At 41.9% G+C, this 16,134-nt stretch overlaps 1 protein-coding gene across 6 annotated transcripts in view; it reads left to right on the top strand.

Annotated features, from left to right (window-relative positions):
- Positions 1-16,134, top strand: part of NEK10 (NIMA related kinase 10) — a 215,938-nt gene that overhangs the window by 9,697 nt on the left and 190,107 nt on the right. For all 6 annotated transcript variants that reach the window (XM_074195662.1, XM_074195667.1, XM_074195665.1 and 3 more), the window contains exons 2-3: positions 7,047-7,157; positions 7,298-7,358. In XM_074195662.1, the coding sequence (XP_074051763.1) occupies positions 7,084-7,157; positions 7,298-7,358 (135 nt within the window). In that variant the 5' untranslated portion in view covers positions 7,047-7,083. The remainder of the gene's footprint in view (positions 1-7,046; positions 7,158-7,297; positions 7,359-16,134) is intronic.

The raw sequence follows: 16,134 nt of genomic DNA on the forward strand, positions 1-16,134 counted from the left end.
ATGACTTTAGAAAGTGGTGATATTCAGTATTCTCCTTAGAAATATGTATATATATGAATATATAATGTACATATCACCTATAGCTTTATATACAAATTTAGCTTGTTCTGTCTTCGGAAATTAAAGACTAATTTTTAATTTTTCCCATTCTCATTTGCAAAGGGGTAAATTTTAGAATTTGCAGTTTCGATCTAGATATGTTTTATGGTTTGTGATATTTCTTCAATATTCATTAAGATTCTTTACCTAATAACCAATAAATACTCAAATTCTTAGTCAGGCATTCAAGGACCCCACAACTGACCCCAACCCATCCTTCCAGCCTTTTCATATCCTATTATCTCATTACATTGTGCCAGCCAACCAGGACCACTTCTCAAATACATGCCACACTCAACAGCCTTTGTTCAATTGATTATTTGTGTAAGAAATGCCCTTCCCTTCCCAAAGCCCCTTGATCTGCCCTCATCAGCTGTTGGGGTCTTTGGAGCGTTTCTTCTCTTTGTGGGCTTCAGCTTACTCATCTGTGAAATGAAGGGGTTGGAAGACCCTTCTTGTCTAAATCTATGGACCCATGATCTCAATAATATTACCCTGTTTTACATTTTCTGACTCATACCTTTTTCATGACCTTTCTTGGTCAGTCCTGAAGGAAGCAATCATTCCTTTCTTAGACTTCCATTGTATTTTCTTTGTATCTCTCTTATATACTGATCGTGACTGATTTAGCATTAGCCTTATGTGACTACCAGATTAATCATCCATCTGCTGAAAACTTCCTTATACATCAATTAAACATACCTGAAGTTTCCAAGTGAAGAAACTGAGGTACACTGAAGGCCCGACTTCCTGGGCAGAGCTCTTTGCATTGTACCAGGATAAACTTCCTAAGGGCAGTAGCAGCATTGCCTCCTGTGCCAATCTCACATTGTGCCCTGGATGGATGGAGGCTGAATTGGTGCTTTTCAAATTGCATTGACAGTTATGAATCTTGATAAAGCGTAACATTGTTATTGATATTAATGACTACTTTTCTGCTTAAAAATGCATTTTTGGAACATTTTGTTGTCTTGTGGCTATATTTGTATTATGTTGCTGCTTATCAGAACTTAGTTGTATGATATGCCTTAATTTATCTAGGATTCACTTACTTAGCAACATCAGCTTTTTATAAAGTAGCCTAGAATAGTAATCTTCAGAGTTCTTTAATTGCTTACCTCCTTGGCAAACCTTTTTTGAGGTTTATAAATGATAGACTTGTATGATTATACTAATAATTACATTCATAAGTAGTGTCAAACCAAAGTATGAAATGGAAAACTCTAATCCAGATATAAAGACCCTCGCTGCCACACGTTGACTTGGTTGTAAAATGTGCTGCTATCCATGTTTGAGTGATTGTATATTTATTTGCTAAGTATTTCCCATTTACATTGAAATCTAATTTAGATCGATTTGGAGGGTGCTGTGGACCACAAGCCACGCATTTGACACCTCTGATGTACAGTATGCAGCATGCCAAAATGGTTGTAACAGTTATAATAATGATGAAGATGATAGCTGACATTTATGCGGCTCTTTAAGTCTTACAGAGTTCTCTTTACAAATGTTATCTACCTCATCATATCCTCACAACAACCCTGAGGATTAGGAGCTGTTAGTATTTCCATTTTACAGATGATGAAACCGAGGCAGACGCTTTGCCCAGGGTCACCCAAATAGTGAGTAAGGCCAGATTTGAGCAAAGATCTTTTTGACTCTGGGTCCAGCATCCTCCTCTTTCCTGTGCTATCTAGCTACCTTAAAAAAAGGTTGAGATAAAAGGGAAAATAATGTTTGAATCCCGGAGCTATTAGGGAGGAATTGGAGTTAATTGGGTAGAAGGTTGCCTGGTCAGGTGTGCGCTTTAGGATCATCGTTTTGTCAGTTTCATGCAGAGTGGGTTGTACTGGGGAGGCACTGGAAGAGGGTGGCCACAGGGTGGCTGACCTCAGGGTGGCTGTGTAGAGCGCGGTGAGGACCATGGCGATGGAATTGACACGGCTTGGTATCTGGGTGGCATCTGGATGTGGGCGAGGGAGGCTTTGTGAAGATCCACGGGACTAGAAGGATGGCAGTCCCCTTGATAGTAAGAGGAAAATTTGGAAGATGGATAATGTAACAATATCTGCAATGCATCTTATAATGATAATATATAATGATATCATATCTTCTGCCTACTTTGGAGATCATTGGTCAAGAATGCAGAAGTCACAAATAAGATCTTTCATTCTTCAGTATAAGCATTACAGAGTCTGTGATCTGAAGTTCATGCATTTTATTTCTATGAAAGCTAATCAGACAGTCTCTCAAATCCTGGTTATTCTTTGTCTAGATATTATGTTTTTAACTTTAATTATATAATTATCTGACTTAATGGTAAATTACAAACAGGAATGGAAAGGTCCAGTTACTGCTGATATTCCAATAAAAAGGAAGGGGAGAAAAAAAGTAAAAAGTAGGCTTAACTGTGTAAGAAAGAAGAATAATGCTTTTCTTTCAGGGGTTATTTAGTGTAGGGGCAAATAATTCAGTTTCAATAATTCAACTGTAGGGCCCTATTCAGCTCAGTAGACCTTAAAGGGCATCACTGTATTAAATCATTTTATAATAATTGGTATTTATTAGCATCACAAAAATTTGGATTAAAAGTTATTAAAGAGAGAATCATCCCTGAGTCATTAAAAAGTTAACTTTATCTTTTTGCTACTCTAAGAAGATAGGCTAAGTGTATTATCAACTTGAGGAAGATTTACATTAAAATGGTTATTTAATTTTTTATAATTTTGTAACTTAAAGGAGTCAGGAATTTGGAAAATTAATTTATGGAGGACATGATTCTTCTAGGATGTGAGATAAATGAATGTTAACTGAGCTTTCAAAAGAGAATCATCACCCTAAGAGCATTTTTTTTGTATTTACTGATAATAAATTAAGCTTTTCGGTAAGTTTGTTGAACAGAAGGTGTGAAAGATAGGTTACTTTCTTCCAAATTAAATATTTTGACCTAATTCTACTACAGTTTACAGTACAACAGACATCATTCTGGTTGAGGGGAATTGACAGTTTTTAGGTTTCACAATTAAATTGGTAAAGGGTTGTTACTTCAAGGATGGTTTTTTGTAGTTAACAGAGGGCGTGATCCAGTCAGCTGTGACCCAATGGACTGCAGAATGAAATAGGAAACTGGTTTGGGTGGCCAGTAGATCTAGGAACAATGAAAACTTTAGGGACCACAGTGTGCAACATAAATTCTGGTGAACTATTGGTATCCAAAACTCTCAGTCCCCCAGGGTGGGGAGCATCAGGGAGGATGGAGTTTCCAAGGAGGTCAACTCATACCAAGGGCAGGACTTCCAGTTAGAAAGACCCAGGAAAAGTTGCCAGGAAACTGGATTTGAGCTGCTTTAGGAAAAAGAGAAGAGCTTCTAAGTGAAGCCATAGTGCATAGAACACTGGGCCTGAGTTCAAATCTAGCCTCAGACACTTCCTAGCTGTGTGACACTGGTCAAGTCACTTAAACTTGTTTGCCCCAGTTTCCTCATTTGTAAAATGAGCTGGAGGAGAAAATGGCAAAGCACACCAATATCCTTGGCTAGAGAACTTGAAATGGGACCACCGAGAGTTGGATGCTACTGAAATGCCTCATCTCCATCAACAGATAATCATCCATGTGAGAAGCCTCCGTCTCACTTCAGGCTGAAATAGTTTCTGAATTAGCCTGGAGGCCCTGGCTGTTCTTGAATGGCAACATGGCCCCAGATCTCTGTGTTGCTGGCATCTGGACTGGGTAGACCCCAGGCACTTAGTTCCCTCCTTGTGAATGTGAGGAGTGGGCATGACCCCAAGCTGTTTCTTCCACCTCGGGGGGCCCACTGACTGCTGGAAGGCTAGGAGGTCCAGCATATAGTTCAGTACCCTGGCTGCTCCCACACCAGCTCTTGTTCTCTTGATCTTTTTCTTTCCTTTCACTGTCTGCATACTTGGATGTCTCATATCTGGGGCCGGAACCATCATTCCAGGCCTCAGCACTGGATTCCTCCCACTCTCCTCTGCTTTTGCTCCTGAGCAAAGAGGGAGAAAATCAGAAAACCCATTCCCTGGAGCCTCTGTGAAGTATAAGATCATCTCAGCTGGTGCCTCCCAAGGTGAGGTAGCTCTTTTACACCCCTAACTGACTTACTGCCCCCCTCATGGCGGCTCAGCCTTGAATGGAGCTTTGAGGCTAGAAGGACTTAGCTGCTGTTTTCTGGGCTCACCCCAGGGACCCCCACCCTTGATAACCTCAAGGCCCTTCCCATCCTAGCTGCCTGGCCCTGGACCCTCTTTGCCAAACTCCAGTTGTGATCTGACCAGAACAGAATCCATTGTGGTCAGTACCAGCTTATACATGACCCCTTTGTGGGTCCTGGCTAATACTCCATTCAATTTTATCCCCAGCTATCCAATACATTGTCCTTTAGAAATTGATTATTTTGTACCACAATGTAAAACTTGACATATCCCTGTTGTGTTTCAATTAGATTTAACCCCACCTTTCCAGCTTGTTGAATGCTTTTTGTATCCTGGCTCATTGGGGTGTCCTCAAGGTTTTGTGTCCTAGATGGCCAATGAAGATCTGACCAAGAGGCTCAGGTCTGAGTGAGTGGAAAGGAGAGACAGAAGAGTTGATGTTGTGGTAGAAGTCACAGGTCTTCACTTGGAGATGGGGGGTAGGGAGAGATGTCATGAAGCTGGGGGGTGAGGATGGTGGCATTTCTAAGACGGGTGAATTCAGGGGAGGATTACACAATGTTGATTTTGAAAAGCCTTTGAAAATTTGCAGGCAGAAGTGACCAGCAGAGAGTTGATGATATGGAGCAATAATTTAGGAGATAAGATCTGAATTTCTGAAGTCATTTGTGTAAAGACAATAATTAAATTAAGTCGATAATAGTTGGATTTTGTTTTTTTAAGGGGGAGGGTTATCTGAATTTGTCTATAAGCAATAACAAATGAATATGAATATAAGTGTGAAGAGAGAGGAGCACATCTCTAAGTGGAGATGGGAGATGATAGAATTTGAGAGCACAGAGGGGTTGACTTCTAAAAAATCTTCTAGGAGGAAAGATGGAAGAGATTGCTTATAGGCTAGAGGGAAGAGGAGGTTTGGAAAAGCTCTAATGGGAGAGACTCAATAAGGCAAGAGGGGGATTTCTGTGCAGTATTAAGGGTCCATTTGCAAAAAAGTGAATTTGTAGTAGACCCAATCATCAGGATTTTATTCCTCTAGTGGTGTTCAGCTTTAGGAACCCCTGCCTTCCTTTTCTCACAAGGTGTCTGCCAGGCATATCCCCATATCATACAGGAATCCCCAAAAGACCCTGCAATGGAGTCAAGTAACTCACCAGCAGAAAGTAGGGGAATGCACGTTTGTGCGTATTCTTCCCTATTATTAGGTAGGGGTCCCCCGGTGTAGGTTCTGGGATGGAGAAGGATGCCCCATAGATGGGGAGGTCCTCCCGCGAGGATCTGAGATCTGTTGTGGCAGGTGGGCAGCCTGCAGGCGTCAATGCCTCCTGGGTTACACACTGTGCTAAACACAGGGATAAAAGAGGCAAAGTGCGGCTGCTCTCAAGGAGCTGCTGTCTGAAGAGGAAGGGGCAGGCTACAGATAGTGGGGAGCATCAGGCCAGGGAGCCCCTGAAAGTGCTCCGAGGTGGGCCCTGCCTGGAGCCAGGGCCTGTGTGGAAGAGAGGAAGATGAAGAGAGTGGAAAGGGAGGAAGGAGCCAGAGCAGGAGCACGTTAAAAGCCAAACTGATTGTTGTATTTGGGCCTGGACTTAAGAGGGGCCACTGGGGTGGATGAATATTATATGGAGGGCAAAGAGAGATGTAGGGACTGAGAATAATCCACCAATAAGGTGATGGACCCATGCTGGGTGGGTGTTGTGTCAAAGGAAAGAAGGGGCTCTGAACAAGACAAAGAAGGTTCCAGTGACTGGTTTGGGGTGAGGAGTGAAGAGTCAAGCATCCCATGTGAGCCTGGAGGTCTGGGAAGATGGCAGAACATGTTGGTACTACCAGGGAAGGTAGGGAGAGGAAAGGTAAGGAGTTTAGTTTTAGACACATTGAGTTGAAGATGTTGCTGAGACAACTGGATCCAGATGACCAGTGGCCAAGATACAAGAGAGGTTGGGGCTGGATAGAGACCCCTGAGAGTCATCTGCATGGAATCCAGGGGTGCTGAGTAGCGTCCCGGACAAGATCAGTGACCCATAGATGTGTTTGAGCTTGACTTCCATAGAGACATAAGACTAAAATGATGACCCACGAAGAGGATTGCAGAGCTGTCCAGGCACAAAGAAGCACGGTCATGTAATCTCAGAGGATGTGAAAGTCGTAACAACAGATGACTGTCAGCAATTAGAGCAGCCTTCCCAGGGTGCCACTGCGGCTGATGCACGTTGGTGCAGCACCTTCTTATAGGACTTTGGATGGGCCCTTGACAGATTCTTCCAGGACCAGTTGAAACCAAAGGGACAGCTCTGCCTGGTGGTGTTGGTTCTCTGCGGTGTGGAGAGGCCCCGGCCTGGGGCTCCAGTCCAGGTTGTGCTGAGTTGAGACACTTTGTCAACAACCCGGAGGTTCGTACTGAGGAGAAGGCTCATCCTCCTGGTAGGTGGCAATAGGTGGCGGCAGGTGAGGGACGAGATTGCCACGGTCAGTTTCCAGTAAACATTATACCTCATAATATGTGTAGACGTGTTGAGAGGCTATGAGGCAATGCAGGCCAAGGCAACCGAAGTTGGTGGCAACATTTAATGCCATCCTTAGTCCTTTGAAATAATGATTCTTTTATTCTTTTTGGAATCAAACTTGTTTTTTATTTATTAAATTGATTTTACTTGCTGTTTTGAATTATTTGGCAGACATTTAAACATAGTGTCTGTCTGTCTGTCTGTCTGTCTGTCTGTCTGTCTCTCTCTCTCTCTCTCTCTCTCTCTCTCTCTCTCTCTCTCTCTCAGGAATGAAATGTTGATCCTGGGGCTCTGATGTTTTACAATGCCTGATCAAGACAAAAAGGTGAAGACCACAGACAAATCGGCAGATAAGAAGCCCACAGGAATCCCCACAAGGTACTGTCCCCCAGCCCTGGGAATGCAGGCCCAAGCCACTGTTCTCCTTAGGGGAGCTGGGTGCCCACATTATTGTGGCCTGTGCGGGGGTCTGGGGCTCAGAGGCTGCCAGGTTCAGCGTCTTCTCTTCTTGGTCCTAGGGACTACTCGGATCTGAAGAGACTCCGGTGCCTGTTGAACGTCCAGGCCAGCAAGCAGCAGGTAGGCCACACAAGGCAATGTGTGAGAGAGTGTATTCTTGTACTGGGGTGGGGCCCCCATGGGAGACCCCTCTTCTTCCAGAGCAGACTGTTCTCTGGTCACCACAGCGACCCTCCCAGAGTGGACCATTGAGCGATGAGGTGACTGCCCAGGGTCAAGTGGGCAGGATGCCAAGGCCGCTGGTTTGGAGGGTCAGCAGAGCTGATCTGAACCAGTCTTCTTGCCCCATTTGCTCTTCTTGCCCCACACCAGTGGCCAGCGGCTTCTCCAGCACTTGGAGTGAGGAGAAGCTCACTGCTGCCTGCCATGGCCTTGGTGCCCTTGGCTCTTTAACCTTGATGCGGGTGATGCGATGCTGTGTCCTTCTTTGCATCTCCCTGAGTTTCTCAGTTGGTGTTCTTCCTGGTGTTAGGTAGTCCTCTTCAAAAGCAGCTTGAGAGTGGAGCATGCTGCATGCAGCCTGGAGGAGCTGCTCCCACTGGAGAGTGCCGGGCCTTCACTGCTGCCTTTGTTGTGGGGGTCATCAGCCTTGGGGGCTGCTGTGCTCTGTGGGCTCTTCCTGAGCCTGGAGTCTGCTCTTGGACCATTGTGTGATTACAGTCCTTGTGCATGCATGCATGTGTGCAGATGGACACATTGACACACACACATACTTAGACTTATGCACCTGCACATCCATGCATGCACTTATATACATGTACACACTCATTCACACTTGCTCGCACACATTCATACCCATACTCACACCCACACTCACATACATTTATATTCACACAATCACACTCACACATCCCTGCACACTCACCCACACTTATACTCACACCCACACACTCATACACACATACTCACACCCATAATTACACACACACACCTATACTCCCACACAAAATACACACACACACACACACACACACACACACACACACACACATGCACGCGCAGAGACAGAGCAGGATTTTACAAATAACCGCAATTAAATTAAATTTCATCCTGCCAGTTTTGTCCCCTGTTCCGATGCTCTCACCCTCCCAGCCTTTTGTCATTACTTGTACCATTAAGTGGACTCCTTTTTTAGGCCGCATGTCACAAAAGAGCTGTAGCCTGAAGTTGTTGCTCAGCTGCATCTGACTCTTGGTGCCCCATTTGGGTTTTTTTTTTTTTTTTGACAAAGACACTGGAATGATTTGCCATTTCTTCAGTTCATTTTACAGATGAGGTAACAGGTGAAGTGGTCACCCAGCAGTAAGCGTCTGAGGCTGATTTGAACTGGGAAGATGTCCAGGCTTGGACTTTATCCTCTCTGCCCCCTAACTTGCCTCCTTAGTCTGAAGCACAGGGCTAATTTGAATGAACTGTAAATTCTGAATCCATGCCCTGCCATGAAAGATTTTTATATCCTTTTGATCAAAGATCTATCCAGTTTTTAAAGATAGAGAATGATCAGTGTAGGGAAAACTCCTTCCAGAAACTACTCAGGCCAAGAGAAGAAAGAACCCCTGATTAAATCAGAGAAGTGTTTGTTGAGTTCATCTTTGAGCAAGGGAAAGGGGGAGGGTCCATGGAGGGGGTAGTTTAAAGAAAGATTGAATGGTTCCAGTACTTCCCAGGTACTTGCTGTCAGGCAGGCACTGATGAACCATTTACAAATATCTCATTCAAAGTGCTTGAGAGTCAAGTGACTGTTATTCTTTGCTTTTCTGAATTAAAATTTATTAGAAATTCATGACTATGTTTACTTTATATGGAATTTGGTCTTTTTTGAAAATACTATAAACTGAATGGAAATGGCTTGTGACAATAAGATTTTAAAAGGAAGGATGAATTTCTGTCCCTTCAGATTTTCTCTCTGTCAAAGATTTAGAATGATTTAATTAATAATAACTTTGTCCTTGGAAGATTTGTGATCTTCTATGATCCTTTTTTTTTAATTAGGTCCATCCAATCTCTTCCCCATTCCCAAGTTGAACAAATCAAAGAAGAAAAACAGACTTGAAAAATGAAACTCCCAATTAATAGTTGCTTAGTCTGGTGAGACAAATTCCTAGATTGCCCTTTGTCTGAAAATGTCTTTTTCTTTGTGCATCTTGAGTTTGTTGAATCTTTATCAGGAAGAGAGTAGCATGCTTCTTCATTCTTTTGGACTGTTGATTTATCATTGAATTGATCAGAGTTCTCAAGTATTTCAAAGTTGTTTTTCTCTGTAACATTCTAGTGGTTCTGTTCACTTCAGTCTGAAACGATTTCATCATACCTTATGGAACAATAATATTCTTTCACTTTCATATACCACAATTTGTTTGGTTTTCCCCAATAGGAAGTCATCCCATTAGTTTCCAATTTTGGATTATCAAGAAAAGAATTGCTGTAAATATTTTTGTACATATAGTTCTTTTTTCCTCTTTCTTTGAGTAAGCAAATTTTAGTAACTTTTTTGGGCAAGGTTCCATATTTCTTTGCAGAATTCTTAGAACAACCCTCGCCTCCACCACTGGTGCACCAATGTACCTGGTTTTCCATAGCTCCTCCCATATTTATCATTTTTCCTTTTGTCACCTTTTCTAGCCTGCTCTGGCAGATCAGAGCATATATGGATGATACTTTCCTTATATAAATTAAAAATTGGCACAGTAACAAGATAACAGCAATAGCACAGTGCCTGTGAAAAAGATGCTAGTTGACTAGTGAAGAGTAACTTCAATAGACTCAACATCAGATAGAAATCTCAGACCACTAAAGGTGGACTGTCTGATGAAATTTTGATTTTTCTCTAGTTTCCTGCTTTGGAAGGTAGATGAAACAATGAGTAGAATTATTACTTTGGTCTTAGATGACAAGTGAATTTAAAAATTTTCAAAATAATGACAAGGTTATTTCAAGATGAGATGTGTTAACACCTGGGGTCCTGGGAAGCTTCAGGTGGAGGTAAGAAGAAAGAACTCTTTTTATATGAAGAATAGTCAGGAAGTCATTGACTGGGACAGAAAGAAGGTAAGTTGGCTTGTGCTGGGTAATTGATAATCCACCTGGAAAGAGAGATCCTAAATGTCAACAGAGGGGTTTTATTTGAACTGAGAGTAATCAGAGCTCTGTGGAGCTTCTTAACCAGGGAAGTAGTGAGGACAGACCTATACCTTTAGATCTGTTTGGCAACTACAGTGGAGGGAGCTGGCGTGGGGAGAAGTCGGATGTTGGGGGACCAATGAAGAGAGATGGAAGGCTTGGACCAGGTTACGTCAGCAAGGCTGATTGAACATGGTGTGGTAGTGGTGAGGAAGAATTCAGGATTGACCCTGACACTGACCTTGTAGAACTGAGAGACTGTTAGGGTCAGGGTCAACATACTTGTAGGGGTGTTGGGAGGAAGAGTGGGTTGAAGGAGAATGATACTGAAATCTGTGGGGGGCCTGAGAGGCCATTGGAACAAACCCTGCAGGGCTGGTTATGTTGACCCAGAGATCCATGGTGGTTGAATTTTTGTGAGTTGATGGGATCACCAAGTAAAGGAATGTAGAGAGGGAAGAAGAGAGACTTCCCCTCACTCTAGGGGATACACCATGGGTACTGCTGCTGCCTCAAGAAAGAGGTGCTCAGACTAATAGGAGGGAACCCTAAGAAAGCAGTGATGTGAGGTGGAGGAAGAGGAGGAGGAGTGTGGTAGGCAGTGTCAGATAGTTTGGAGAGGGGCTCTCAATTGAGAGGCATAATCAGAAGCCAGATTGCAAGTGTGGAAAACTGAGAGGTAAGATGAAGGAAGCAATGGTGGTAACTAACTGGCTCCCATATGGCTTTAACCTTGAGGCTGTCCCTCCATTGTCTTGTTCTTCAAGGCCCTGATAGATTCTGCCATGCTGGGAAGTATTGGGAGTCCACTCCTAGCAGTATGGAATATCACAATCTGGTCATGTTCGTTTTGGCAACATGAGAAACAAATGCAAATGTGAAATGGCTCCTGCTCCTTTATGCCTTCCTCTGGCACAATGCCCTGTGCCTGCGCCCCCCCCCCCGCCTTCCTCTGGCACAGTGACAAGACAAGATTAGAAGTGGCAAAGACTATCACATTTTATACTGTCTGTAGTCAAAGTTCTTAAAAATCTTAATGTCCAGAGATTATTCTAGGGGAAGTGGATCATATCAGTCTCAATGGAAAGAGGGCATGGGCAAATAGAGGTATTAGAGGGAAGACTAAAGGTAGCAAGAGCACATTTCATGAGAGGTTTGTCATCTCATTTTGGATGTGTTTTTAAAAAAACACCACTAGGTAATATGTACAGCTTAGGCACCAACATCATTGATTTATAAAAAAGAGATGGAAGCAAAACAAGGGCCTGAATGAAGATGGTTGCTGAGGGTTAAAGAGAAGGGGGATGGTTACTTGGGATGAGAAAGAGTGAAAAACTGAGGATAGTGCCAAGGTTATGGCTGTCAGAAAGTGGACAGATGGGGGTACTTTCAACAGAATTAATGAAATTTAAAAGAAGGAGGGTTTGGGGAAAGACAATGTATATCCATTTAGAAATATTCAGAAAGGCAGTGCTGTGGGACTGAAATTCATGGGGAGAAACTTGAGGCTAATCCTATAGACTTTATAGTCCAGTTTGCATAGAGATTCATTGAACATTTGGAAGAAGATCACTGAGAGATCATAGAGAGTGAAGAGAAGAGGGTCTTGGACCAAACCTTGGGTATTACCCACACTTAGGGGACTAGATGTGAAGGATGAGCCAGGAAAAGAAACTGTTAAATAGCAGGACAAACAGAAGAAAGAAGGTGGTGCCACAAAAACCATAGAGGACATAGACTGAGGAACAGGAGAAGTGAGAAAAGATCATCAGTTTTTGTCAGTTAATAGAAAATCAGTGACTGTCAAGAGAGCAGATTCATGAGTGATGAGGCCCAAAGCTGGTTTGCAGAAGGGAGATGAATATGGTAAAAATAAGTTAGAAAATTGTAGAAATTAGTAATGAGAGGCCACAGCCTTATCAGCTTCACAGAAGTTTCTCACATAATGAAATTCTTTCTTAAAAAGAAATGGATCAGAAAAACCTAGATATGGCAAACACATCATAACATTACAAAGAATGAAGCCAATTATGTTTTCGGAGACAGGAAATGACTTGTTGCTGATGTTGGAATCATTCCTGAATCAACTGTTTGGGTGTAGTCACTGGTTTATTAGATGAAAGATCAGAATTGGTGCAAAGCTAGAACAAAATAGAAGTAAGAAAAAAAGATGGGGAAGGGGGAGAGTTTAAGAGAAAGGACCATATCCTGATTGATTTAATTATTCATGCCAAACTATGTTAAAATACACATTTACTCTTAACATATCAATGAAGGAAAATGGATACTTATGCTTAGTATTATTATATAAACTAGATAACAGCAACATAACAAAAATCCAATTTTAGACATTGACTAAAGATCCAACTAAATTAAGTTATCCTAGGAATGAAAGGACAATAAATAAATAGAGATACTCTGCAGAGAAATTTGACAACAAACCTGTTTTCACTTTCAAGGACAGTAGACTCTAACGTGCTTATAAGAGATATGGAAAATGGGATTAAGTAAAATAAAGTTGGAAAAGAAGTCAGATTGGGTTAAAGGTTTATAGAGGTGATCTGATACAGAGAAGAAATAATTGTGGGGCATTGGGGTCAATAATGTTCAAAATATCTAAACAGGGAAACATACCAAAAGTGCTGAAAAAAGTTGGACTTTATATAAAAAAATTGCTACCTCCCCAAAATATAAATAAATAGCAACATATGTTTATTCTTCCACCTATGTGAAATATTTATGAGTGATGTATATATGAACCAAGGGCATTCTTAATGAGAGTGTTAATAAGGAATAAGTAGACTTTTACAAGAGATATTCAATAATAAATCACATTTATCATTTTGCAACTGATTAAAAGATGAAAAGAATATAAGGTCCTTCTGTATTCATTGCTGACAATAAAAAAAAAGTATTTGAATTGGAAGAGCAAAATGCAGCCTTCAGTGCCTCTCCTTTCACATGGTTTATATAGAAGTAACCCTGCTTGAGAGTCCTTTGCTTAGAAACATCAGACAAAGCAGAAAGTTGGAGGATGTTTGTTGACCACAAGCACTGGCCACCATGATAGAAATCTCCTTGGAGGGTGAAGGAGGACAGGTCAAGCTGAGGCTCTCCAAAAACAGGAATGAGGGTCTTCAACCTGTTGACTAGGGGACCTTCCTGTGTGTAACAAAGGATGTAGACCCGATTGGTCTGGCAGTTGCAAACAGGTTGTGCTTGGTTTCTTTGGAGCAGACATCTAAGTTTGATGAGATCAACTACAGATCCAACTGTGTATTTGAATTTCATCTTGTCTGCTTTCATACTCTCAGACTGGATCAAGCCTTTTATCTGATTCTGATCCACAGCATTTTCTTCAGGTAGTTAAAGATTTCAGCTCCTTGCTCTATTATGTAATTCAAATTTATTCTCAATTCAGGCTGACCTTTAACCCTCTATCTTTCCTAATTATCCAAGATTTTGGTGCATAGTCTAGCTATATATACTCTTATATCCCATTCAATAAGTGATGGTGGCTTATTGAATAGGAGACAACATTAATAGTATCACTGATTATCATTAGACAAAATCTGATTTTGTTCTCCCCCTCAAAAAATAACCCATGCAAGAAAGCATGAGTTGACTTTTTTTATTTCTTTGCTGATTTCTCTCTCTCTCTCTCTCTCTCTCTCTCTCTCTCTCTCTCTCTCTCTCTCCTTTTCACAATACTCTAAGGAAGAGTTATGTATGTTTCACAAAGTTATGAAAGTCTAGATTGTATACTTGAATGCTAATTTTTTGATATACAGTAGAGGAAATAGCTTTCTAGAGAGTGGTTATGCCCTTCCTTGTACTGTTATAACAGAAGACACATTACAATTCTGACTGTTATTTGGTGATCTTAAGATCAATGAAAAGGAATTCAAATTGTTAAAAGTAATATTTTCATCATGCCATTGTAGTCTAATGTCTTACTCTTCTTGATTTAATCATTAGTGGATTTTTGAGGTTTTTGAAGTTGGAACCTGTTATAGGTCTCTCATAGATGTAGATTGAGGGCACAGAGTTCTCATCTTTGGACTTTGAAAGGGACCCCCAGTCCCTCTATTGGGAGTAGAGCTGAGACTGATGATGAGGTAATAAAAACTATCTGGAAAGAAAATTTGGTTTGGTCACCGCCTTTTGCCTTCACCTTTGGCCATTCAGAGAGGTACAAATGTCCTGTGGTATCAGTAACTGAATCCATGGGCTCCTTGGCTGGTTTACCTTGTGTGGACAGTAGTAAACAGGAGACCCCAGGTATTAACTGTCATCTTGGGCAAGTCATGGGACCTATTTGGGACTCCATTTTATTATCTTTAAAATGTGATTGTACTAGAGGAACACTAAGGTCCTTGCTGGTTCTGAAAAACCTGTGGGGTCTATGATTCTACAGTTCTCTTCTGGCCCAAAAGCTGGAATTGGCTTCGGGAGACACAGGTTGAAACCTCTTGGGTGGGGGATGGAGAAAGCCCCCAAAGCTCTTGTTAGATCATGCTGAAGTTTTGAGTCTGAAGCTCAGGTCTTAAATCTATATGATTTCTTTTTCTGCAGTTTTAGAAAACTTAAAAATTCAAATTATTAATAAAATTCACCAAAGCTCGGAGAGCCCAAATATTTTTTTAATGGAAAATAAAATTTCCCAGCTTGTTATTTAGTTAGTAATATCTACTGACTTCTTTCCATATCCACTTTATATGTTTTAAAGATGCTAATTCTCATTACAATTAAATATAAACATCCAATAAACAAATTTAAAATAGCATAGAAACTCTTGGAAGTAAATTATATTGCCTGTGGGGCTCAAGAGTAAAGCATAAGGGAGAAGTAAATAGGGGAATAGATTCACCATTGTTCCAAGAGTCCCTCTGTTTCTCTTATGAAAATGAGTGGTGAGCCATGGAAAGGATCCAGCTGCTCAAAATAAGGCTTAGATTGAGCAGTCCTGGCAAGCAGCCCTCCTCTCTGCTGCTGCGGCTGAGGACCCTGCTCTTGGCACCTTTCCCTGAGCCGAAAGCGTGCTGGATGCCTCTGTCTTGGGAAGAGGGCCTTCAGATCGCCTTGATGCTTAGCCTGCACTGGCATCATCTCTTCTTGGACTGGGCAGAGCTGTCATTCCCTCTGGAGTGCCCGATGCCCTCACTGCACAGTCAGTCTAAGCTTAGTGGGTGATCATTGGAGGGGTAAAGTAGTGGGACAGAAGAGAATCCCTGAGCCTGGCTTTTAGTGAGTTATTGTCTGCTCTCATAATAAAGAGAAGCATGTGAACCAGGAGGCTTGAGGACTTGCCTAGCTTTTGTTTTTGCTTAAATTAATTTATATGCCAGTCTGGAGACTTGCTTGGGAGTGAGCTTTCCAGGATTCCTTGGATAGAGTCCCCAGAATCATTTTTGGAGAGCCATATTCCCAATAAAGGAATAATGTATCATAAGAAATTTCTAAACCTAAGCAAATAGTTGTCTTTTGCTCTAGACAGAAAGAATCAAATTGCTGGAATTCAGTTTGAGCAGGGCTTCTCCAACTTGCCTTCAACTCCTTAGCTGGGTTAGGGGGGTTCCTGGGTGTCGCTTCTTGGGGAGAGGCACCTGAGAACTGATGTGATTGACTGGGTGGTCCTGAAACCAGAGCAAATGACCAGGGAGAGCAGAGATTACTACCCCCTGGGCTGAGCAGAGGTGGATGGAGGAGATATCGG

The sequence above is a fragment of the Macrotis lagotis genome, chromosome 7 (assembly GCF_037893015.1).
Source record: "Macrotis lagotis isolate mMagLag1 chromosome 7, bilby.v1.9.chrom.fasta, whole genome shotgun sequence".
Taxonomy (NCBI): domain Eukaryota; kingdom Metazoa; phylum Chordata; class Mammalia; order Peramelemorphia; family Peramelidae; genus Macrotis; species Macrotis lagotis.